Genomic DNA, 26,985 nt, shown 5'->3' with positions numbered 1-26,985 from the left:
CACTTCGTTATTAAGTAGTGTATTGTTTAGCCTCCATGTGTTTGTATTTTTTACAGATCTTTTCCTGTAATTGATATCTAGTCTCATAGCATTGTGGTCAGTAAAGATACTTGATACAATTTCAACTTTCTTAAATTTACCAAGGCTTGATATGTCACCCAAGATATGAGTTATCCTGGAGAATGTTCCATGAGCACTTGAGAAAAATGTGTATTCTGTTGTTTTTGGATGGAATGTCCTATAAATATCAATTAAGTCCATCTTGTTTAATGTATCATTTAAAGATTGTGTTTCCTTATTTTCATTTTGGATGATCTGTCCATTGGTGAAAGTGAGGTGTTAAAGTACCCATAGTAAAACTATGAATGTGTTTCTCTTGATTTCCCCTTTTATGGCTGTTAGTATTTGCCTTATGTATTGAGGTGCTCCTATGTTGGGTGCATAAATATTTACAATTGTTATATCTTCTTCTTGGATCGATCCCTTGATCATTATGTGGTGTCCTTCTTTGTCTCTTCTAATAGTCTTTATTTTAAAGTCTATTTTGTCTGATATGAGAATTGCTACTCCAGCTTTCTTCTGGTTTCCATTTGCATGGAATATGTTTTTCCATCCCCTTACTTTCAGTCTGTATGTGTCTCTAGGTCTGAAGTGGGTCTTTTGTAGACAGCATATATATGGGTCTTGTTTTTGTATGCATTCAGCCAATCTGTGTCTTTTGGTGGGAGCATTTAGTCCATTTACATTTAAGGTAATTATCGATATGTATGTTGCTATTCCCATTTTCTTAATTGTTTTGGGTTCGTTATTGTAGGTCTTTTCCTTCTCTTGTGTTTCTTGCCTAGAGAAGTTCCTTCAGCATTTGTTGTAAAGCTGGTTTGGTGGTGCTGAACTCTCTCAGCTTTTGCTTGTCTGTAAAGGTTTTAATTTCTCCATCAAATCTGAATGAGATCCTTGCTGGGTACAGTAATCTTGGTTGCAGGTTTTTTCTCCTTCATCACTTTAAATATGTCCTGCCACTCCCTTCTGGCTTGCAGTGTTTCTGCTGAAAGATCAGCTCTTAACCTTATGGGGATTCCCTTGTGTGTTATTTGTTGTTTTTCCCTTGCTGCTTTCAATATGTTTTCTATTTAATTTTTCACAGTTTGATTAATATGTGTCTTGGCATATTTCTCCTTGGATTTATCCTGTATGGGACTCTCTGTGCTTCCTGGACTTGATTAACTATTTTCTTTCCCATATTAGGGAAGTTTTCAACTATAATCGCTCAAATATTTTCTCAGTCCCTTTCTTTTTCTCTTCTTCTTCTGGAACCCCTATAATTCGAATGTTGGTGTGTTTAACATTGTCCCAGAGGTCTCTGAGACTGTCCTCAGTTCTTTGCATTCTTTTTCCTTTATTCTGCTCTGCAGTAATTATTTCCACTATTTTATCTTCCAGGTCACTTATCCGTTCTTCTGCCTCAGTTATTCTATTGATCCCATCTAGAGTATTTTTAATTTCATTTATTGTGTTGTTCATCGTTGCTCGTTTCATCTTTAGTTCTTCTAGGTCCTTGTTGTTTCTTGCATTTTGTCTATTTCCATGATTTTGGATCATCTTTACTATCATTATTCTGAATTCTTTTTCAGGTAGACTACTTCCTCTTCATTTGTTAGCTCTGGTGGGTTTTTATCTTGCTCCTTCATCTACTGTATGGTTTTGTCTTCTCATTTTGCTTATCTTACTGTGTTTGGGGTCTCCTTTTTGCAGGCTGCAGGTTCGTAGTTCCCATTGTTTTTGGTGTCTGTCCCCACATTTCTTTTTTAATCATGTACTTTCATCATTTTTTAAAACGTTACTAAAAATTTCCTTGCTACAAAATCATGTTGGCAGTGAGATCTGTGTAAGTAAACAACTGGCACTGTACCTGGTGGGGTCAGATAAATACCAGTTATTTAAGATTTCATCATTTCCCCAAAATGAGAAGGGGGTACTTCGCTAAAGAAGTTCTAGTTGCTCCTTTGCTGGAGTTAAAATGCTTGAAGGGAAGAATAACATCATCGGTACCCGTACCATTTAAGAATTAGAGAAAATACTTCTTCCTGTTGGTCCAGTTATGGACTATTTTTGACTTAGTTTTACTGCAAGCTTAATGAGATTTAAGCTGGTCAAAAAAGGAAAAGAAATCAAAGGATGGAATGAGTTAATATCTGGATTTTATGTTGTCCAGGATTTAAAAAAAAAGATTGTGTTTTGTAATGAGCTTTTCCTTTATATTCTTCTTCATAATTTCCCTTTTCTGTACCCAAGGCCATGGCAGATCCAAACAGAGCCTTTCTGAGCCTTATTAGAGACATGTCCTCTCTGGGAGTCATTGCCCCATGTCAGGTGACATGCCCCATGTGTAGAATGCAGAGGCATCTTTATGCAATTAGTGGGAAGCACCTCTCCCCACTAGTGGATGCATCCCGACACTGGCACACCTGGTCTCCAGGCTTGGTGCCCTGTACAGGCCTCAATCCCAACAACTGTCTGCAGCAGCCCTGGCTGAAACCCCACCCCCAATTTTTCCCAGAAAAAACATGTTTTAAAGTAAGTGCAAGTTATGAAAAATACAATTTTAGATATAATCCACATAAAAATGCACATCTGTTATCTGATATGTAATTGGTAAATAGATATACATCTGCTCTCTTTCTTAAAAACACTGTGACAATTGCATACAGAGTAGATCACAGTATTGTTTTTAAAAATGAATTTATTAAATTGCTCATAATTATAAAAGATTAAAGTGCACAGAAATTTGCAAAATATTACAAACTTTACATCTTATGCCACAGTGTATGAAAAGCATCATGAATATTTCAGTTTTACTTAAGTTGTTCATACATTTTAACTTTTCAAACATCTTAAAATATAATATGGACACAAGAAAATGGTACAAGAAGTGTTTCAACAACAGAGCGTATTCTGACCCCCTATTGTGAATTAATGTTTTCTGAAATTCAAGATGCACATGCAATTATAAGGGAAGGCTTTTGGTGATAAACAGTTTGCAAAATGGTCTTGTTTAGTTTTCAAACAAAAATGAAAGCTTTCCCTTCCTATTGACATAACTAAAGTATCTGAGGGATATTTAAAGAAAAATCTCCTGAGTATTTTGGTCTAATGCTTTGATTTGTTAAAATTCACAGGCATCGCAAAAGGATACAAAGTAAAATTTCTCTAGTGGTTAACACCAGGCAGGTCTAGGCCCAGATTTCCCCTTCACAGGTCCACTGCCACGCCCATCCATTTTTCCAAGGTGCTGCCTCTGCTCACATTTACAGATGTAGCCCACGAGTGCCTGCAGACACAGCCCCACATTTTCTTCACTACCCACTAGTCAGCACTAGACTTACATGAACACTGTCAGTGTCACAGGTTAACCTGGGTCCCCACTACAACCTGGCCGTTTGGGGAATATTGGCAGTGTCATACATCACATTCGCTGCCTTAAAAGGGTAGAGGTTTTTTTCCCTCCTGTCCACAGAAGCAAATTTTAAACTGTGAAGACGATTTATGAAAGATGGTTTACGAAAACATAAATGAACAATTCTTTTCAAGTTCTATTTTATATACAAGGAGATAAGGCAAAAACATTTCCTTTTCTGTGACTCCATAAGCAGTGAGTAATTGCCATATCCAACACTAGGAGATACTCCTACACTTCAGAGAAGAGAAGAGGTAATTGAGAGGAATCGGCACCACTTCCAGGAGCAGTGTCCCGGGTGAGCAGGGAAAGGGATGAGAACACTTCCCCACTCGGAAGAAATTCATTTCTTTCTCCCAGTGTGGCCCGATCTCACATGGCCTGTTGTGAGCACTCTCTGATCACACCATTAACATTATCAAGAAAGCTAGTGAAATGGTCCAGATCCACTGGGACAATTCAAAAGTCCAGAATACTGTTTTGATGAATCCTACAGAAATACTGTTTTGTTTTTAACATTCATGGCAGGCATTTAGAATTGTGACCTGGAGTGAAGCTACTCTATTATAACAAGCCTGTAAATCTGCTCGCTGAATAGTGTTTCCTTTTCCTTTGCTGCTGGGACTCTGAGTGTCTTGGCTCCTGTGGCACCTGGGCATTTAGCAGCATCCCAGTGGGTGGCGGCCCATCTAGCAAGAATCCCGTGCCAGACACCCTCTCCTGCACCCAGCCCTGCCTTGTCACCAGTCACAGGTGAGAGGTACGGGCCCTGTGTCTTTTCCAGAGCCTACAAGAGGGCCTGGCACCCGAAAAACAGTAAAGCACAGTAGAGACTGTGGAGCTGAATAAATTAAGGTCAAGATGTGCACAGTGGGGCAGAAGTTCAGCAGGAAGTTACCTCCATCTGACGGCAGAGTTTGTGACCAAACTAATTTGTTTTCTGACCCTTAATTGCCTGACTGGCTTGAGGGGAGGCTGGAAATTCAAATCAAATCCCGTCTCTTTTCTTTTTTGGGAATAATCTAGGTATTCTCCTGTCTCTCCCTCTCCCTACCTAAAAAAATGCTCCCCAGGTGCAAACAAGTTACTGGGCTGGGAGTAAGAGAAGGGAGGATGCGCTGAGCTACCTTCTCTGTGGCAGATGCTTTGGTAGGCTGATCACTTGGACGTGCAGAACCCCTCGCAGGAACACGGTGCGGTCACGCTGAGGGCACTTGCTGTTCTCTTGACATGCGCAGCACTGGCCTGTCACAATGGCCGTGAGACAATCACAAGGTTGCTTGTTAATACTGTACTTCCTGGGATCTCATGGATAAAGGGCAACTGGTGGGAACCTGATGCGTTCATCTTTTCCAAACCATTATGTTGATAAATATGTAACTTTAATCACTTGATTTCATTTTTTTTCAAGAAATGACATATCTTCAGAAGAGGTAAATTAATTATCCTGATTGATACGAGTCACAATTCTGTTTCAATCTGTAACTTTCCCTGCTTTTGCCATCTTATTCCCTTGAGATTTGCAAAGCAGTCAACATTGATTAGGCACAGAACATTCTAGGAGTGCTCCTGGAAGATGAAAGGTGTCACTGTGAATTAGCACAAATATGCTCAGAACCTTGCTGTCTTCATTGCAATCCATTAAAAGTATTTCTCTGAGATGGAAAGAAAGGCCAAGATGAAGACTGAAACTATTGCCTCATTACCTGAGATTTCTTTTTCTGTAGGAATGTGATAATGCACCTAAATATTGTGAAGTCTTGGGTCTATCTGCCACTTAATACAGCATTCAAACTGAATTCTGCATTAGATATTTTTAATACACAACTGCTAGCATGTCTAATCTTTAATCATGGTATTTGTAAGGGAAAGATAACTCTGGAACAGATCTGTCAAAAAGTGAAGAAATGAAACAGTGCCTAAAAATAAAAAAAGATCATGTGCTTGAGAACAGAAGGAATGAAAATAATCAAATGGAGGGAAAAAATCCACTCTACTTTGGTAGGGGTTGTTTTTAAGCACACAAAGACACCTCTTCTGTGTTACTAAAATTCCAATTTATCAAAAAAAGTAACATTTTTGGTTTTCCTGGTGATTAGTTTTATGCCCTTCTTGATCTCAATTTTACATTTTCCAGTTCCTACATCGCTAGCTGAAACTGAAAAATAATCTGCATGAAAATGGCCATAGTTAAGACTCATATTTGCTGAAGTGATTTAACTTATTCTCATTAGTGATTCATAATATATTTTGATAAAGCTAAATTCTTTAAAGTGCTTCTCAGAACATAAAGCTCTTAATCTGATTTTGGTCGTATATTGTTATCCACTACTGCTATCATCCTCTCAGCTATGACTCCCATATTTTTGGTCATGTCTTTGAGGTGATTCTCATGAAGAAGCTTCTGGGTTAGGTATTTTTCTCTCCTGATCTTGCTCTTCGTGCTTTTCGATACGTCTGGAATTGCATATGAAATGAAAAATTTCACAGAATAGATGATATGCTAAGGGAGAGAAGAAAAATGTCAATCACAAAGAGAAGTAGGGGAACACAGAGTTTCTTCCATTTATTTTTGCTAGTCATTATAGCAGTATATCAGGACAAGGTGGTGGGCATTCGTCATGTATACCCAATCTCTCCCACCACAGCATGGCTCTGCCAAGGTGTTACATTTTGTTACTTTATACATTTCAAGAATACTATTTGACATGTAGAACAGAATACATCTAATATCTAGAACACTCACCATGACACTGACGATGCTATGATATTTTTATGTGTGTTTCTTTCCAATCTTGTTCCCAGGTCTCTTCCCCAAAGGTAAACACTAAACTATCTGTGTGAGTATATGTATATAATTTTCTTTTACTTTGAATAGTTTAACAAGGTATGTATATATCCCCAAATAGTATCTTGTTTAGTTCTGCTTGCTTTAAGCTTTATAAAAACAGTATGATACTGTCAGTATGGTACAGTCTTTTGAAAGTTGCTTTTTTTCCATTCAAAATTAGTTTCTAAGACTCATCAATGTTATTGTGCATAACTGTAATCCGTTTTCACTTCTATATAATATTCCATTGTGCAAACACACTGTAATTTATTTGTTCCCCTATCAAAAGGAATTGGGTTTGTGTCTAGTTTTTGGATTAGAAACAATGATGTTGGGAACATTCTTGCACTTGGATTCTGGAGAATACCTGTGAGTTTCTCAAAAGCGTGCACCTAGGGGTGGAACTGCTGAGACCCTCTGTTACATGAATCTTTAATTTTACAAGAGCGTACCAACTATACCAGCTGACACTCCCACCAGCAGTGTGTGATGATTTCAGTTGCTCTACATCCTTGTCTGCACTTGTTACCATCACTTTTTTTTTTTAAACCAACATGGTGATTATGAAATGGACTTTCACTTTGGTCTTACTTTGCATTTCCCTGATGACTAATGAGCTTGAAAACCTTTTTATTTATTCACTGTTCAAGAATCCCTAACCTAGCAAGAAGATAGAGATAACATAGAATAAACATAATTAAAAACAAATAAATTACACATAGTGTTAAAAAGTGATAAGAGCTATGGGGAAAAAAGTGACATGAGCTAAGTGAAGCAGAGTAACAGTTATCATGAGTGTTATGGTGGGAGGTAAAATTTATATAGATTTTATATAGATCAGTCTGGACATGCCTCATTGAGCAAAGATTTTAAGGAGGTGAGGAAACTAGCCATGCAGACATCAGGAAGAAAGACATTCTAGGCAAAGGGAACAGCCAACACAGTCCATCTGGTAGAAACCTGAAGGGTGCATTCCAGGAAGGCTGGAGTGAAGTGACCTCAGGGAGGTAACAGAGCATGGCTAGATTGTGTTTGGCCTTGTATGTCATTATAAGGACTTTGGCTTTTACTCAGAGTGAGATGTGAAGACAATAGGGAGTCCAGTTAGGAGACTGTTGCCCTAATTTGGGCAAGAAATGACGGTGGCTCTAACTTGGGTGGCAGCAGCAGAGCTGGTAAGAAGTGGTCAGATTTGTGATATATTTTCAAAGGAAAACTCAACAGGACTGGATGTGGAATAAGTGGGGCAGAGAAAACAAGGGGGACTCCAAGAATTCTGGCCCAAGCAACTGTTGAGATGGAACTGCCATAATTGAGAGGGGGGTAAAACTGTGGACAGAACAGATTTAGTGCATGGTAGGGAGAAGAACATTGCAAGTGGACTTAAGAAAATATGGGAATTTAGGGCAGTAGATTTGAGGTATCTGTTAGATATCCAAGCAGAAAGGTCAAGTATGCAGTTGGATTGATGGGCTGAGTTCAGAAGAGGTTTTCTAGGGATATCCATTAGTGAGTCACTGGCATACAGATAGCACTTAAAGTGTCCGGACTGCATGAGATCACCAACGCTGTGGGTAGAGAGAAAACACAACCAAGGAATGAGCCATGGATCATTAAGAAGAGAAGGAAGGGACGGGCAATGAAGTTAAGACAGGACTGCATAGAGAGGTAGGAAGAAAAGAAAGGCAAAATATGTGTTTCCCTGGGAGCCAAGTGAGGAAGAATTTCAAGGAAGAGTGATCAGCTGTGTCAAATGTTTCTTGTAAGTCAGGTAGTGTGACAGTGGAGAATATTTTGAGCTGAGAGAGATATTGGTGAGTTCAGGTGATAGAATTACATAGTAAAGAGGCAAAAGTTAATGTAGGAAAGAGGTTTGTTTTTTTTTCCCATCCATTTCTGAGGTAGGTAATATTTACAGATATGAAGATTTTCTATGTTACACCACCCTTGCTGTTCTGGGATAAAGCGAATGTGGTATGATGTCATCTTTTGAAAATAGATTGCTAGATTCAGTCTGCACATCTTAAAAAGACCTTTGCCTCTATGCATTGAGTAAGACTGACATAATTTCCCCTTCCCTTTCTAATCTTGTCTGATTTTAGGAACTAAAAGGGGTTGGAGAGTATTTCCTTATCTCTGGAGGAGTGTGTATAATATTGAAATGATCTGTTCTAGAAAGTTTGGTATCACTCTCCTAGAAAGCCATATGGCTTGGTGTTTTCAATGGGGACAGATTTTTCAATTACTCAAAGTTTTGCTATAATTTGAGGTTTATAGTTACCTTCTTTAGCATTTTAAAGATATTAGACTCTTCTCTTCTGGCTTTCAGATTGATGTTAAAAAGTCTACTCTCAAGACACAGACTGGCTGAATAATACAAAAACAGGACCCATATATATGCTGTCTATAAGAGACCTACTTCAGACCTAGGGACACATACAGACTGAAAGTGAGGAGATGGAAAAAGATATTCCACGCAAATGGAAATCAAAAGAAAGCTGGAGTAGCAATACTCATATCAGATAAAACAGACTTTAAATAAAGAATGTTACAAGAGACAAGGAAGGATACTACATAATGATCAAGGGATCAAATCAAGAAGAAGATATAACAATTGTAAATATATATGCGCCCAACAGAGGAGCACCTCAATACATAAGGCAAATGCGAACACCTATAAAAGAAGAAATCGACAGTAACACAATAATGGTGGGGGACGTTAACACCTTAATGGCACCAATGGACAGATCATCCAGACAGAAAATTAATAAGGAAACACAAGCTTTAAATGACACAACAGACCAGAAAGATTTAATTGATATTTACAGGACATTCCACCCGAAAACAGCAGATTACACTTTCTTCTCAAATGCACACAGAACATTCTCCAGGATAGATCACATCTTGGGTCACAAATCAAGCCTCGGTAAATTTAAGAAAATTGAAATCATACCAAACATTTTTTCCAACCACAATTCTATGAGATTAGATATAAATTACAGGGAAAAAAACGTAAAAAACACGAACACATGGAGGCTAAACAATACACTACTAAATAACCAAAAGATCACTGAAGAAATCAAAGAGGAAATCAAGAAATACCTAGAGACAAATGACAATGAAAACACGACAATCCAAAATGTATGGGATGCAGCAAAATCAGTTCTAAGACGGAAATTTATAGCAATAAATGCTACCTCAAGAAACAAGAAAACTCTCAAATAAACAAACTAACCTTACACCTAAAGGAACTAGAGAAAGAAAAACAAAATCCAAAGTTAGTAGAAGGAAAGAAATCATAAAGATCAGAACAGAAATAAATGAAATAGAAACAAAAAACCAACGGCAAATTTCAATAAAACTAAAAGCTGGTTCTTTGAGAAGATAAACAAAAGTGATAAACCTTTAGCCAGACTCATCAAGAGGGAGAGAACTCAAATCAATAAAATTAGAAATGAAAAAGGAGAAGTTACAATGGACACCGGAGGAATACACAGCATCACAAGAGACTACTACAAGCAACTCTATGCCAATCAAATGGAAAACCTGGAAGAAATGGACAAATTCTTAGAAAGGTATAATCTTTTAAGACTAAACCAGAAAGAAATAGAAAATATGAACAGACCAATCACAAGTAATGAAATTGAAACTGTGATTAAAAATCTTCCAACAGAAGTCCAAGACCAGATGGCTTCACAGGTGAATTCTAGCAAACATTTAGAGAAGATCTAACAACCATCCTTCTCAAAAAATTTCAGAGGAAGGAACATGCGCAAACTCATTCTATGAGACCACCATCACCCTGATACCAAAACCAGACAAAGATACTACAAAAAAACAAAATTACAGACCAATATCACTGATGAATATAGATGCAAAAATTCTCAACAAAACACTAGCAAACAGAATCCAACAACACATTAAAAGGATCATACACCATGATCAAGTGGAATTTATCCCAGGGATGCAAGGATTCTTCAATATAGGCAAATCAATCAATGTGATACACCATATTAACAAATCAAAGAATAAAAACCATATGATCATCTCTATAGATGCAGAAAAAATTTTGACAAAATTCAACACTGATTTATGATAAAAACTCTCCAGAAAGTGGGCATAGAGGGAACTTACCTCAAGATAATAAAGGCCATATATGACAAACCCACAGCAAACATCATTCTCAATGGTGAAAACCTGAAAGCACGTCCTCTAAGATCAGAAACAAGACAGGGATGTCCACTCTTGCCACCATTATTCAACACAGTTTTGGTAGTCCTAGCCATGGTAATCAGAGAAGAAAAATAAAAGGAATACGACTTGGAAAAGAAGTAAAACTGTCACTGTTTGCAGATGACATGATACTATACATAGAAAACCCTAAAGATGCCACCAGAAAACTACTAGAACTAATCAATGAATTTGGTAAGGTGGCAGGATACAAAATTAATGCACAGAAATCTCTTGCATTCCTATACACTAACAATGAAAGATCAGGAAGAGAAATTAAGGAAACAATCCATAACCACTGAAACAAAAAGAATAAAATACCTAGGAACAAACCTACCTAAGGAGGTAAAAGACCTGCACTCAGGAAATTATAAGACCCTGATGAAAGAAATCAAAGATGACACAGATGGAGAGATATACCATGTTCTTGGACTGGAAGAATCAATATTGTGAAAATGACTGTACTACCCAAAGCAATCTACAGATTCAATGCAATCCCTATGCAATTACCAATGGCAATTTTTCAGAACTAGAACAACAAATCTTAAAATTTGTAGAGAGGCACAAAATACCCCAGAGAGCCATAACAATCTTGAGAAAGAAAACGGAGCTGGAGGAATCAGGCTCCCTGACTTCAGACTATACTACAAAGCTACAGTAATCAAGACAATATGGTACTGGCAGAAAAACAGCAACACAGATCAATGGAACAGGATAGAAAGCCCAGAGATAAACGTACGAACCTATGGTCAACTAATCTATGATAAAGGAGGCAAGGATATACAATGGAGAAAAGGCAGTCTTGGTGCTGGGAAAACTGGACATCTACATGGCAAAGAATGAAATTAGAACACTCCCTAACACCCTACATGAAAATAAACTCAAAATGGATTAAAGACCTAAATGTAAGACCGGACACCATAAAACTCTTAGAGGAAAACATAGGGAGAACACTCTTTGACATAAATCACAGCAAGATCTTTTATGACCCACCTCCTAGAGTAATGGAAATAAAAACAAAAATAAACACATGGGACCTAATGAAACTTAAAAGGTTTTGCACAGCAAAGGAAACTACAAACAAGACGAAAAGACAACCCTCAGAATGGGAGAAAATATCTGCAAATGAATCAATGGACAAAGGATTAATGTCCAAAATATATAAACAACACATGCAGCTCAATATCAAAAACAAACAAACAACCTAATCAAAAATTGGGCGGAAGACCTAAACAGAAATTTCTCCAGAGAAGACATGCAGATGGCCAACAGGCACATGAAAAGCTGCTCAACATCAGTAATTATTAGAGAAATGCAAATCAAAACTACAGTGAGGTATCACCTCACACTGGTTAGAATGGGCATCATCAGAAAATCTACAAACAACAAATGCTGGAGAGGGTGTGGAGAAAAGGGAACCGTCTTGCACTGTTGGTGGCAAAGTTAACTGATAGAGCCACATGGAGAACAGTATGGAGGTTCCTTAAAAAACTAAAAATAGAACTACTATATGACCCAGCAATTCCACTACTGGGCATATACCCAGAGAAACCCATAATTCAAAAAGACACATGCACCCCAATATTCATTGCAGCACTATTTACAATAGCCAGGTCATGGAAGCAACCTAAATGTCCATTGACAGATGAATGGATAAAGAAGATGTGGTACATGTATACAATGCAATATTACTTAGCCATAAAAAGGAATGAAATTGGGCCAGTTGCAGAGACATGGATGGACCTAGAGACTGTCATAGAGAGTGAAGTCAGAAAGAATAAAACAAATATTGTATATTAACGCATGTATGTGGAATCTAGAAAAATGGTGCAGATGAATGAGTTTGCAAGGCAGAAATAGAGACACAGATGTAGAGAACAAACATATGGACACCAAGGGGGTAAGCGGGGTGGGGGGGTGTGATGAACTGGGAGATTGGGATTTACATATGTACAGTAATATGTATGAAATAGATAACTAATAAGAACCTGCTGTATAGCACAGGGAACTGTACTTCACTTTGCTGTACAGGAGAAACTAACACAAGATTGTGAAACAACTATACAACAATTAAAAACAAACGTCTAGGGCTTCCCTGGTGGCGCAGTGGTTGAGAGTCCGCCTGCTGATGCAGGGGACACGGGTTCATGCCCTGGTCCAGGAAGATCCCACATGCCGCGAAGCAGCTGTGCCTGTGAGCCATGGCCGCTGAGCCTGTGCGTCCAGAGTGCTCCGCAACGGGAGAGGCCACAACAGTGAGAGGCCTCCGTACCACAAAAAAACAAAAAACAAAAAACACAAACGTCTACTCTCATTCTAATCTTAATTTTCTTTGTCAGTCATCTGTCTTCTTTCTCAGGTTACTTTTAAGATCTTATATTCAGTGTGCTGCATTTTCCTTACAGTGCATTTAAATATTGACTTCTTTTACAGTTTCTTATTTGTTCATTTTGGCTCTGTCATTTATTTGTTTAAATATTCTCATATATGGTTAAGTTATATCCCTTATCTGATAATTCAAACTCTTAAAAGTTATTGATGGTCCAAATCAGGTTTTTATTTTTTAATTTTTTTTGGCTAAATCTCATTCTTGGTTTTTCGTTCTTTTTTTAAAATTTCCCCTTTGCCATTGTTGATCTTTGATAGTTAGCTCATATTTGCTTATCTCAATCTGGGAAAAAACTGGGGTCTAAATTAAGGATACTTTTATTCAGAGAAGATATGCATTTCCCTCTGCTTGGAGACATGTTTAGCCTTTTGTGGGGTCCCTGGCTGAATCCAAGAGTCTCAAGTTCAGCTCTTCTACTGCACTGCTGACCCAAAGCTTGGTCTCCTTGGGTTTTTAGGTGGAGACACTAATAACAGCACTTGTTCTCAGAGCAGTCCTGAACTTCAGAGGTGCTCACTGCTCTATTTCAGGCAATCATGGTGTTTTCCTCTTTGTATATTCTCTTTCCTTCTAGTAAGCGCAAAACTGCAAAGGAAATTATGTTTTTAACTGATTCCAAATGTTTTGTAGTGAGATGGCCCCTCACAGCATCTAGTCCACCATGATATCAAAAGTAGAAATCAAAACACTTTGGCAACTACATATTTGAATATAAACTAGTGACTCTTGCCGATATATCAGATACTGTACTTCAGGAATCCACTTACGATGGTGAACTAATGATGAACTATTTTCTTCCGTTAATTTTTGGTAACTACTTAAAAAAATACTAGAAAAATTATCAAAGCCAGGTAGCCTGTCCCACTTTTTCTTGCTAACAGATTTTGATTCTCCTCAGAGCAAACCAAACACCTCCTGTCTCAGCCTACTTAGCTGCTATGAGGAACCATGTGCTGTAGTTCTAGCCAATGAGATGTAGGTGACAGTCTTCTCTGGGGGCTTCTGGCAAAGCATTTTCTTTCCTAACAAATAGGAAAAGATTTGGCTAGCATCACCCTTCTCCTTCCTCCTGCCTAGAACATAAATGTGTTATCTGGAGTTGCAGTAGTCATATTACAACCACAGAGTGACATGCAATGAGAGAAAACCTAGAGAATCAGATACAGTCCTTACATCAGTGAGCTGGTGTTAATTCAGGAGCACCCAGCTACTCCTAGTGAAATTTGTTATGTAAGAAAAATCAATCCCTATGTGTTTAAGCCACTATCGATGGGCTTTCTGTTTCTTGCAGCTAAATATAATACTAACTGACCACACCAATGAAGTAACTTTCAAATCTTTGGAATTAAGTAGTAGTTATTCACTTGGTGTAAGAAGTAAAGTTGGTTAGGTCAATTTCAAATTTATAGCTGCCTTAGTCATTTTTCATAGCTGGTAAATTTCAGGGATGTAAAAAACTATTGTAAGAAGGTATACTGTGAAAATGCAATTAAAATAATACAAATAAAAATATTATAGCAATAAAAGTTTCTCCAGGGAAAATATGATATCTTATTTGTCTTGAATAAGCCCCTTCATAGCCTAATAGCCAGTGCCCCAAATAAAAAGGCCTTCAATTAATACTGAACTGAAAGGAATTGAATTCCCCTAGCACACAACATGCCTTTAACTTTTAAAGGAGTTAACCAACTTTATTTATTTAAAAAAATAAATTTATTTATTTACTTTTGGCTGCGTTGGGCTTTCGTTGCTGCGCGCAGGCTTTCTCTAGTTGTGATGAGTGGGGGCCATTCTTCACTGCAGTGCGCGGGCTTCTCATTGGGGTGGCTTCTCCCATTGCAGAGCATGGGCTCTAGACACACGGGCTTCAGTAGTTGTGGCTCGTGGGCTCTAGAGCACAGGCTCAGTAGTTGTGGCGCACGGGCTTAGTTGCTCCGCGGCATGTGGGATCTTCCCAGACCAGGGATCGAACCTGTGTCCCCTGCATTGGCAGGCGGATTCTTAACCACCGTACCACCAGGGAAGCCCAACCAACTTCATTTAATTACTGTTCTCAGGTCAAATTTTATTAATAAATGTTATAAAATAATTATTAGCAAGAGATAACATATTGTACATTTTAAGTCAGAAGAGGCAACAACAAAGCCTGCAAACACACTGCTTCATAAACTATTTCAGAGTATACTTTTCCTACCTCCATGACAATGATAAAAGCCAGCTTAGCTGCAATCACATGCCAATAATAGATGTTGTGTTTATACTCTTGTGGGTGTCCAGGAGGGTACCGGAAATCACGATACCTGGAAATGAGATGGAGACATTTCAGGAGATAATTCTTTTTGATCAAATGCTGTAAACAAGGGCCTATTAAAAAAGGTCATATTTCATGCAACATTCTTTTAAATTGGACATCATATAAATTTTCTCTAAGAGTGTTTGTTTGTTTTTTGGCCACGCCACATGGCATGGCTTGCGGAATCTCAGTTCCCTGACCAGGGACTGAACCCGGGACCACGGAAGTGAAAGCCTGGAATCCTGACTACTAGGCCAGCAGGGAACTCCCAAGTTTTCTCCAAGAGTTTAATTTGATGACAAAACCCTGAAATAACTACTCCAGTAGTACTTCATTTAACTTACAAGAGGAAGATGATGGTATGATGGATTCCATCTTTGTAAAAATGAACAAAAATATTTTAAATTTTATCCCTGCTTCCTCAAAAGAGTATAACTAAAACAAGTTAGCATATTTTCAGAAACATGCTTATAAATTTATTTATATAATGGTGTCATCAGGGTTCACTCAGCTATGGGGCTATCTCTCTCTACAGAGATACTAACCTACTTTTTATACTTTTCTTACTTAATTTTCTTGTTGTCAGACATCATATGCTACTGCTGTTAGTGTATTTCCCTCAGGTAGCACATCTCTCATTTTCTGCCTGTAACCTCTTAGACCTAGTTTAATTACTCTTTAGAACTATGTAAAGTAAGAGTAACCAGATTCAATGAGGGATTCTGAAGAGGCTTCACTATGTGTCACTTGGAAACATTTATCTGGGGCTTATCTCTGGTTTCTTGGTTGTGTTGTTGAGAATGTGAATCAGAGAAGGCTTTGAGGAGTTGAACTAAATGAATTTTAAAGCCTCCTTTAGGTTTAAGACTTTGATTGAAAACACACACACACACACACACACACACACACACACACACACAACTCTACGACATGCAGTCAACAAACTTTTCAGTTAGTAACTCAGTTGACAAAACTAAGTGTACACTGTCCACAGTTGATCTTACTAGCCATTAATATTAGTGCACAGAGCTTTGGAACACTTTTAGAGAACACTGCTAGGCCAGGCTGAGGTATTTACATTTTTGTCTTTGCATTGCTTTGTTAAGTGATGGTACATACTAGTTTGTCATCATTCAGTACCATCAGGTTGTGCTTGAATAACACATTAGTCATAACAACTGAATTATCTTGCTTTTTGGAACTCTTAGAGTTTCTTCAGTTCTAAGATATAGGACTTTCCCCCTGGATCAGTCTTCCTGTAATCATTTGAAACTCTCATTTAAAAACCTTGCCGTATGGTTTGGCTTGAAAGTTCTAACCCTAGTCTGTATTAACTTTTATATCCCATCCTTTTTAAAGTCTGATTGAAAAGAAAGCTAGGAAAAAAACATCTTTAGCAATTTTATTTAAATGATACCAAATAGAATTATATTACAATAAAAGTCCTTTAAAAGATGAAGTGCATTTTTAAACACTTATAAGCAGAACTTGCCTGCATGTGGTATAGTCACCAAGCTCAGTGTACGGATTTTCCTTCCTTTTGCTTTTAAAGTCGGCAACGTTGAAGTAGGAGAGAGTGTTGTTGATGTATCCCTGCATGGTGTAGTGTGGGTGGTCCCCATAGGGCGGGACGGAGAAGGACCAGTAATACACCAGGCGGGGGATCATGTCTGATGTGAAAGCAATGATCATGGCCTATGTTGGGAAGAAAACAGTAAAGGGGGTATTAATTGAGAGCCTTTATAGCTAAGGTTAACCGACATGCCAGAATTACATTTTCATCAGTTGATTTTTTTTTAAATTAAAGACTCAGAAACCTTAATTCTTCCCTGTCAAATGGATATAGGTAGTGAGTATCCTAAAGTCTTTGAGCAGCTGCTTTAAAGTAAAATAGTTCCTTTGCTTTTGGTCTTTAAGGGAATGTCCAGAAGTCTACCTGCAGTTCAAAAGCAAAGGCCTGATAGTTGCCTATTATGTGTCTTAAGTACAGTAAGAATAATTGTAGACTGGGGTATTGTGGACAACTCAAGAGCTGCTTGCATATGTTATTTGTAAATTATATTTTAAAAAATTAGAATATAATGAAATTCAATCAACCTTGGAGCACTATTTGATATAATTTAATCTTTTAGGATTTAGAAGTCCCTTTTGTATGCGTCATACTAAGGTCAATATTATGAAAATAGGTTGGCTTTATATGATTCCTTTGTAGATAAATAATTGAGAAAAAGCTACTTTTTTATCACTTACCTCTTAAAAATAGAATACTAACTGCATAATATCTATTTTCCTTCAACTTCATACTTTTTCCCTATAGTATCTTGACTTGGTTAGACAAGTCAAACCATAGTCTGATTTAAACACTCAGTACATACTTATGTCTGTTGCTTTATTAGACAGCAAGAACTGTTACTTTAATAAAATGTAGTAACAAGAAATTGTATTGGGATTGTTCTATTCATACAGTCAAGCAATGGTATCTATTTTGTTAGACCTAGTGTCTAAGCCTCTAAACTTCCAAAAGGTTAAATAGATAGTTAAAAACACTGTAAATTATCAAATAACATAAAGAGAGTTTAGTGTGTTCCCAGATTAAAGAAATAAATATGGGTCAGTCTTAAACCAGAGTCTATGCCAGGCAGACATTTATTAGGATCTAAAGCTATTATGAATTACATGAATTTTCTCCAAAATTCTTTAATTTGGGCTTTAATCTCTCAATGTGTAAAACTGGTTTGAAGGAAGGAGAAAGTAAAGAATATTCTTCAATCCAAATTCTATGTGAATAAACAAAGCTAAATGTTTCAGTCATTCACTGAAGCAAAAGAAAAGACATGTTTTTTGCACAACACGATCTTAATAGTATTCATCTGAACATATGATTTAGACACAGTGAGACCACAGGCCAATAAACAAGGTCTCAGGTAAAGCAAGAAAAACAACTGAGGGGCTTTTCTACTGCAAAATCCCCCCCCCCCCCCACTAGAACCAGCTTTGTCATTTCCTCTGATGTGGAGTCTCTCTGGGTGTGTGTAGCCTTGCCTGTCAGTGGTGGTAGCGGTGGTGGTGAAAGACAAGAATATTTTACTCTTCCTAGATTTCAATAGATTAAAATTTCCTGTTATCATTTAACTCAACTTTAGCTTTTTATAGAATCACCTGCAGATGTGCTTCAAGGAGCTACAAAAATTCCAACAAGGAAGATAATTCTATTGACTTCTGACAAGATACTTTTTCCTCCTGAATTGAGCTGCTTTGAGACACACTGCAAGAATACAAATAAATGCAGTGTGCTTCATTTCCCATGCTGTCCCAAACACAATTTTCCATTTATATCAAAATAAATTAAAATAGGTCTTCAGTAGCAGATGCTCTGGCATGATACAACAATGTCAATTCAGCTTATTTATTGAACCAGCAGCTTTAGAGTGAATGATTTTATACCAGACTCCTGCCTGATGCCCTTTCATATCCCTGGTGGCTGTTCCCTTCTTCCTGCTTCCTAAAAGTTCTATTATGGGAAGCTAGCTATTGTTGTGCACATGAGATTGGCAAGGCACAAATTAGGTATGTGAGGGGATAATATACATGTTTCATTCTTACAGAATTATACGCAAACATGAAGAGGAGCTGCGTCTTGGAAGCTGTAACAAATTTTAATATGGAAAAAAGGATTGTCCATAGTTTAATAGATGATCGAATAAGCAATTTTTCTAGGGTATAATAAAACAATGCCCGAGTTATAAGAAAAAACATCCACTGAATGAGAACAGTAGCGCCAATTAGTGGGCATGTGTGTGCCTGTGTGTGCACACGTCTTAGAGACACAGCCAACACTCCATCTGCGCTAGCGGCGTGGAGCCATGCTGGGGGCACGAGGAAAAGGTGCCTCATACGATCAGACCAGGACGCTTGAGTAATGGGGAGTAGAAGTCAATTGAATTTTCTGGTTTGCTGAAGGTCAAACAAAAATGCTTTTAGTTTCAAACCTTGTTGCTAAAAATTTCAAGCACAAAGTCCACGTTCCTGCCTGGCTTCGTGTCGTATAGCACATTGAACATGACAGATGCGTACTTTTATGACTGTGGCGCTTGAAAGGCCTCGCTGTCATGTTTCTGAACATCAGCCTACGTTTCACAGCACAGTGGATGCTGAAGGTGGGGACTAGCTGGGTGTGTGGAAACTGACATAATCTAGCGGTTGCTTTGTGTGTGATTTGCCAACTTTCTCCAAAAAGGAGGGACAGCATGCAATCCAGATAAATTGAGGGTTCTTGGGGGGGCGACAGCTGGGTTCCAGATAACTTGTCTTATTGTGTAAAACTGTGACCATGGTCCACACAGTGACACACTGTAAAATTCTTGTGCCTCTAGTTTTGACACCTGGCAAGGTCTACATTGTCACTGTGAATGATGATGTGGAATGAAGGTGATAACAAAGCTGCTAACATTCCATGAGGACCAGGCTCTGTGCATTCCATGCACTAACTCACTGAATTCCCTAAGCCCCCTTTGTGGTATATAATAGTCTGAAAATATGTGATAGGGAATTACGCGATTTACAAACGATAAAATGAAGCTCTGAAGGGTTAAGTCTTGGCCCAAGATCGTGCAGTTGGGAAGCTGCAGTGCTGGGAGGCACAGCTCAGGCACTGCAGACTCCGTTCTGTTTCTACAAGTGCTTGTGGGAAAAGGTGGGGGATGCAGGGTAAGTGTGACTTGATTAAGAAGTTGTTAAAACTGGGATATCGCTTCGGTGGGGACTGTAACCTGGGAGTGAAATTGGCAGTGAAATAAGGGAGGAAATAGCCCTGGTTGTACGGGCATTTCTAGGGAAGGCGGTTCCCTGATGGGCTGGCATGGGAATTGCTCTGCTTGCCCGCCCCCTGTTGGCCAGTGAGGGCAGGGGTGGGAAAAGAGAGAGACTGTTCAGACTGGTCCATAATCAGTACAGGTTGTAAACAACTGCATTCTATTCCCTCATCACTCAGACACATGCAGGGCGTGAGGATGCTTAGCTTATGACCAACAGCGGGTAGGAAAGACCACGGGTGGTGTGAGGAGAGATGAGACGTGCCCTAAATCTGCCTCCTCAAGGAACCTCTGCCCCTGGGCACGAGGAAGGCAAGGAACGGCTGGGAATGCACAAAGCGTTTATACTTCATCATCAAATAGTTCCTATTTTCAATTCGTCGTCTGGAATATACAGTAGAATATGGTGGCATGATTGTTATTATTTTAGGGTCTTCAAACTCTAAATGGATTGATTTCTATCTCCATTATAAAAGCACTGTTGGGTAACTCCTTTTATAGTCATGTGAGGATTAAAATAGTACTTACTGTTAATACTATTACCATGTTTCTGTTGAATAAAAACTAGCAAATGAGCAACAATAGCTTAATGGTCACTATCCTTAGCAGCTGCCTCTGTAAGAGGTCTTGTAATTCACCAGTAATAATACATAATGTAGAATAAACAAAATACATTAAAAAATAACAATTACAGTTATAGCAACTATGTTGTTTATATGAATGACAGTATTAGCATCTTCCTCCCATATCATGAAATACCAAACACTGGATTCCTTAGGAAGCAACCCTAATGCATTTTTGGACTTTCCAAGGTCTTTACCCTGTGAAGCCTATTTACTCACATTGGTCACCACAGCCAGAATTGCTATTCCTTGCATGATGGGCTGCCATGCTCCGATGTCCTGGGCTTTTTCTGGCACCATGCGTCTATACTGGGTAGTCAGTTTCCACGCGTCCACTCTTATTTCCAATATATTGTTCACCAGAGCCAACAGAGGGGCCAGTGGAAAAGAGGCCACAAATAAGGTGACGAACCCAAACTGAATAACTGTCAATGGAAGGGACATACATCATGGAGTGGTGGATGGATGGAAGGACAACACATATTCCTTTACTCTTATTAAGAAAGAGAAAGGCAAACAGTGAGCTACATCCCAAAGAGAAAAGACATTCGTGGTAATAATAATGTTCAACAGTGAAAGAATCCAAACAAAAGACAAATATAAAACCTCTGGAGAGAAGACTAATGATAGCCTGTTTCTTTCACATATATACACTTCATAGGAATAACATATTTAAAAATCTTTAATCAACCACAGTTATTTGCTAGTAATAAACTTGGGATACTCTAAGCATATTCTTCATTGTCAGTGTAGAAGTAACAGAATGTTGGAAGAGGATTTGTGATTTAGGGTTAAAAAACAGAAAAGGAATATTGTGGAAATACCTAACGAGCTAAAAAGAAATAAGAAATGTACCGAATGTAAATTTGGGAAGCCTATGTTTGGAGAATGCTGGAGGAAATATGCTGAAAATAAGCAAATGCACAAGCTCCCCTGAGTCTGTGAACGCAAGCGCAGCACATTCAGAGAATTTGGTATATTATTACAAATGATGGAAATGTATGCAGTAAGTGTCTTAATAAGTCAAAATATAATCCTTTCTCAGGAACTTTTATTTCGATATTGTTGCAGTCTATGTGGTCACAGTAAGTCAAAATTGGGGTGGTGGCTTAGAAGTTCTTTCCCTTTGTCTGTAATTTACGTGGCTTCGCTATAGATGGGGCAGCAGAGATCTGGGGGAAGCTGTACCACGGGAAGGTAGGGTTAGCTATGATAAGGCCAGAGATCTAAAGAAGTTTCACACCCTTCTCTCCTAACTGGCAGACATTTCAAGTGAACTAGCATAGGGATGTAACTAAGACAGTGGATCAGAGGAAAAGGGCCCTAAGCAGGCCCTTTAGGGCTATTGCTCAGCCAAGGGGCAGGGATCGCTCCGGCCAGGAAGGGCAAGACTCTGGAGGCGGTGGCTGGGTAGGAGAAGCTGGCAATCGCTTCTGATATGAGAGGCCAGAAAGTGTCACAGAAAAGCAGTCAGGGTTGGAAAGATCTGGCCAGTCTACAGGCCAGGCAGGAGCCGCTGTATTCAGAGAAATCACACAGGCAAGGACCAGAGTTTGTGACGTTATAGAGCCAGCAGCATGTCACCGAGCACTGATGTCAACATCTGTGTCCATGATTCACCCAACCCTAAATGAAGTCGTCCACCTCCAGGGGCCAGGCAGGTAACAGAAATGTGTGGAATGGGTACAGTAACTGGCAAACTGGCAAGTGGATGTCCTAATGGAAGGAACTGCTCAGAGGCACCATATTGGAACGAGGGCCCAGGGCTGCCAGATCTCCTTACTATTGAAGAGAAGCCAGAAATTAGGACTTTATTAGCAGTAAAGCCAGTTAAAAATCCAGAGGAGAAAAGATACCATTCATAAAGACAACAAAGGCACAGACTGTTTAGAAATAAATTAGTGAGAAATGTTAAGATGGTTATGATAATTGACTTAAAAAAATAAAGAACAACAAATAATGATGAATGAATGGACGCACCATATTGTTAACTGGGAAGACTCAAGTTTGGGGACATGTCAGATTTTTTTCTCCAAAATAAAGTTTAGAATTTGAATGCAAATTTAGTTAATAATCCCAAGTGGATTTAAGAAAAAAAGCTGAAAGGTGATGCTAAAGTTCTTCAAGAAATATATACAAGTACACAAGTGAAATAATGAGGAGGGATGTTTAAAGTGACAGTGTTAGGGATATTTCTGAAAAAGGATAAAATGGGACCAGCTCTCAGACATATTAATGTGTATTATATTGCTATGGTAACAGTTCAGAACTAGTGCATTAATAGATAGTATGAATTAAATAGATTTCAAGAATAGATGCAGATATTCATGGGATTTTAGTATATTATAAAAATGATGTTTCAAATCAGTGGATTCAAGTAATGGAGTAATTAGCTAAATCATTAGAAGAGCTGGTATGGAGTCCTCACTTTTGATATCAAAATAAATTCGATGCATTAAACATTTTTAATTAAAGCACCAGAAAAAAACCAGCATGGTATAATCTGCTCTGATATTCAAGTGAGAAGAACTTTCTAAACAACTTTTGAAACCAAGAACAAAAACAAAGGCCTATCAGCTCAGCAAGGCAAAAAAACATCCATTGTGAAAACAAAAACAACCCTTGCCTGAAACTTTCTCATGACCCTGAATTGCTCTCTGATCCTTTCTATGCTTTCTTCTTCACTTTAAAGTCAAGTTTCTTGAAATTCACCTGCGCTGATGATTTCTCCATCACTCAAAGCTCTGCAGCCTCTGTGGCCCTCACCACTGCACTCGTCTTGCTAACTCTGTTGGTGGCTGCGCGTGCCAAAGCCAAATGTACTTTTCAGTCCGTGTTTATTTGATTACTAGGCAGCTTCCCCCCGCCCCCCGCAGTGCCCCCCACCCCGCCCCCTGCCCCCTCCCAACAGCTTTTGATATGGCCAAATATTTTCCTCTCTGTGGAATGTTTTTTGCCCTTGATTTCTGTTTATTTAAATAGTTTTAAAAAGCCAAGGTAGAAGTGTGTGTGTACACACACACACACACACACACACACACACACACACAGATATAAATTTTTAAAGATATCTAACTATAGTGCTTCTTGTATTTTTTCCCACAGTCCCGGCCATTAAGGGGACTTTATTAGCTCTTGCTTTTTTGCCTCCCCCTACCCCTTTGCATTATGCTCCGTTAGTCAATATTTGAATCCCTTTCAAGCAAGTTGATAGCCTTCTCTGCTAGTTTTCTCTCAACTGTTCTGCTATTCTCCTTTCTCTTTGGGGATTTTTCTTCTCCCATTTACCCTTTAAACGCCCCTTTCCCCAGGGCTTCATCATCAACTCTCTGCCTAGCATGCCCGAATCACCCACATGGTCTCACCCGTAGCTCCTCTGAGTTTCGGGAGATCCAACTTAATAACAGACATCGCCTCTCAGATGTCTCATAGAAACCTCACACTCAAAATATCCAACACAGAACCATTTCTTCAAAACCAACTCCTCTCCTTACAGTCCACCCTGCATATTCTCTCTCCTAGAATTTATCTTCACAATTCTATTCCTCACCTGCCATACTAGTCATCTCTTGAACACCTATCAAATCTGTCTCCTTTTCCTCAGCCCATAGCCTCTATGTAGGTGCTTACCACTTGTTGTGTGGGTTACCTGGTGTAGCCCCCCCTGAAATACCCTCTCCCCACCAAATGCAGGCCCCACCCAAAATATTATCTTCATTCTGCTACCAGAATAATCTGATCTTCTTGGACATAAACACAATGCAATTCTCTTGCTTACAAATATTCCAAAGTATCCCTGTTTCTTTAAGGATAAGTTCAAGTCTCCTGGTTAAGCACACAAGACCCACCATGATACAGCCCTTGCTTACCTGATATTCCCCCCTATGGATCCTTTGTTCTAGCCATGCTTTGTTTACTTGCCGCTCTCTGAACTGGCCACGCTGTTTCATGCCCTTGTACTTGAAATTGCACCCAGCTCTCTGCATGAAATGTCCATCACCTCTATCACACTTTAGCTAGCTACCTTCCATTCACCCTTCAAAACCCAGCTTAAATATCACCTGCTCTAGGAAGTCTCATTTGTGTTCACCTGCTTAGCAATCCACCAAGTACTCACCATCCATTGCTTGGCCCTGGGAGGCCAGACACCAAGTCTTAACTTTTCTTGGTATCCCCAGCAACTGATACAGTGTTTGGTAAAGCAGTTGCTCAATCGTTGTTAGATGGATGGATGGATGAATGAATAAATGAGTAAAGAGATGAGAGGCCTACAAATCCTCGCCAGTCACCTAGTTGCCATTTTGGAAAGTTCATCCTGCAAAGATGAGGAAATGTCGATGCAGGTGGTGGGAAGAAATAGAGCAGAGATGGGGGAGTGGGGGAAGACAGGCCTGGTCCTGGAGAGTGCAGAGGAGGCCTGGGAGGGTGTAGCACTGGAGAGAGAGGGAAAGAGAGGGGTAGGTGCAAGGAGATGTTAAAGAACAAGTGGTATTAATTACAGTAAATTAAATGGAGAAAATTATATATGAAGGTGAGATCAAGTGAACATGCAAGGGTGAGAGGCAGTACCAGAGACAAGCAGGGCCCACTTCATCACTTTACTGCATTTCATCTGGAGCACCCGCCCACTGGGAAGGCATCACCAAGTTCTCGAGAGACTGGTGTTTGTGCTGTACGGTGCTCTACATACAAAACGGTATCCTGTGGCTTTTCAGATTTTAAGACTGACAGACTATTTGTCTTAGGCCCCAAGTCTAAGTTCTCAGAAGTCAGGACCATACATCTGGGGAGGCAATTCTGGTTAACAACCCAGGCTTACTCTAATAATCTCAAAGGATGGTGGGGAATTCACTAAACAAAATAAAGAAATTTCACTCAAAACACATATGCCCCTACAGAACCTGGCGGGGGTCGCTGGGGCAATGCTACTGTAAACTCAACCAACAGTTGTATTTGGGTGTGTTGGGACTCCAAGCTCAAGTCACTTAAATATTTATGAGGGTCCAGGCAGTGGTGTCCCAGCTGAGGACTGAAAGATGTAAAGGCCTGAGTGCTAACTTCCAACAGGACCAGTCTAGCCAGGGAGAGAGGCATGAACACACATACCATCAAGACAAGAGTCAAGTGCTATTGATGCCTAGAGAAGAGAGCAGAAACTGTGTGAAAAGTTGAGGGTTCCTGCTGAGGCTAGCTAGGAACTCTTCCAGGTAGAAAAGAAGGGAAAGGGTTTTCAGGCAGAGGGGAGTTGGAGTTCCCTCCACGGGGCAGAGGGGACCAGAGCTGGTGGCTGGGTGCAAGGCCTAACTATGCAAGGGTGGAAGTCTCCAGTGCTGTCTGTCAGAAGATGTTTCCCTTCAGTAGCCAAGATGCAGAATTAAAAAGGTAGATGGTGCTGTCATTAACGAATACAGGGAAAATTGGAAGGAGGAAACTGTGGGGATGAGCTCACCCCCAAAGGCACCCTATGTTTATTTTAGAGGAACAAAAATAATTCAAAAGGCATTTGGAAATTCTATCTCCCACAAACCAAAAGAACAAAACATAGATTTCACTCTGGTGTTGAATACAGAATAACAGATTGCCTACTCTCAGAAACTGATTGATTTTTCTAATTCATTAAGGATTATTTGGATAATAGGAAAACAATTTAATAAATCTAAAAAACTGGGGGAGGGATAAATTAGGAGTTTGGGATTAGCAGATAAAAGCTATTATATATAAAATAGATAAACAACAAGGTCCTACTGTATAGCACAAGAACTATATTCAATATCCTGTAATAAACCATAATGGAAAAGAAAAAAATTTTTTTTAATCTCTCTATAACCACTGTTATTCCATCCTTTCTTATAGGGTAGTGTGAGGCTGAATTATTTTATTATTATTATTTTTAAATATAGTTCCCTGTGCTAAAGATTAGGACCTTGTTGTTTATTTTATATAAAGTATCAATAGTATGGATCTGTTAATCCCAAACTACTAATTTATCCTTCCCCCACTTTCCTCTTTGGTAACAATAATTTTGTTTTCTATGTCTGTGAGTCTGTTTCTGTGTTGTAAGTAAGTTCATTTGTATCATCTTTCTAGATTCTACATATAAGTGATATCACATGATATTTGTCTTTCTCCGTCTGACTTATTTCACTTAGTCTGATAATCTCTAGGTCCATCCATGTGAGGCCAAATTATTTAGTTGGTAATTATTTTAATGAGACTATGAAATTCTACAAGTCCTATCAATTTCTCCCCAAAGCATGACTATATAACTTTTCCTTTCAATACCATTTATTTGACTAAACACAGTAAAAATAACTTTTCCAAGTTTTTTTTTTGTGTTAAAATAACAAATGATATT

General features: G+C 38.8%; 1 protein-coding gene across 3 annotated transcripts in view; it reads right to left on the bottom strand.

Annotated features, from left to right (window-relative positions):
* Window positions 1-2,728: 2,728 nt before the first annotated feature.
* Window positions 2,729-26,985, bottom strand: part of ANO6 (anoctamin 6) — a 200,644-nt gene continuing 176,387 nt past the window's right edge. For 2 of the 3 annotated variants that reach the window (XM_060024616.1, XM_060024618.1), the window contains 4 exons: window positions 20,850-21,055; window positions 16,689-16,891; window positions 15,098-15,203; window positions 2,729-5,957 (listed from right to left, as the gene is read on the bottom strand). In XM_060024616.1, the coding sequence (XP_059880599.1) occupies window positions 5,751-5,957; window positions 15,098-15,203; window positions 16,689-16,891; window positions 20,850-21,055 (722 nt within the window). In that variant the 3' untranslated portion in view covers window positions 2,729-5,750. Of the gene's footprint in view, window positions 5,958-7,819; window positions 7,853-15,097; window positions 15,204-16,688; window positions 16,892-20,849; window positions 21,056-26,985 lie in introns of those variants that run through there. The other variant, XM_060024619.1, reaches the window with a different exon arrangement.

Source organism: Delphinus delphis, chromosome 11 (assembly GCF_949987515.2).
Source record: "Delphinus delphis chromosome 11, mDelDel1.2, whole genome shotgun sequence".
NCBI lineage: Eukaryota > Metazoa > Chordata > Mammalia > Artiodactyla > Delphinidae > Delphinus > Delphinus delphis.
The sequence above is the reverse complement of the archived record's forward strand: the minus strand, read 5'-3'. Positions and strand labels throughout refer to the sequence as shown.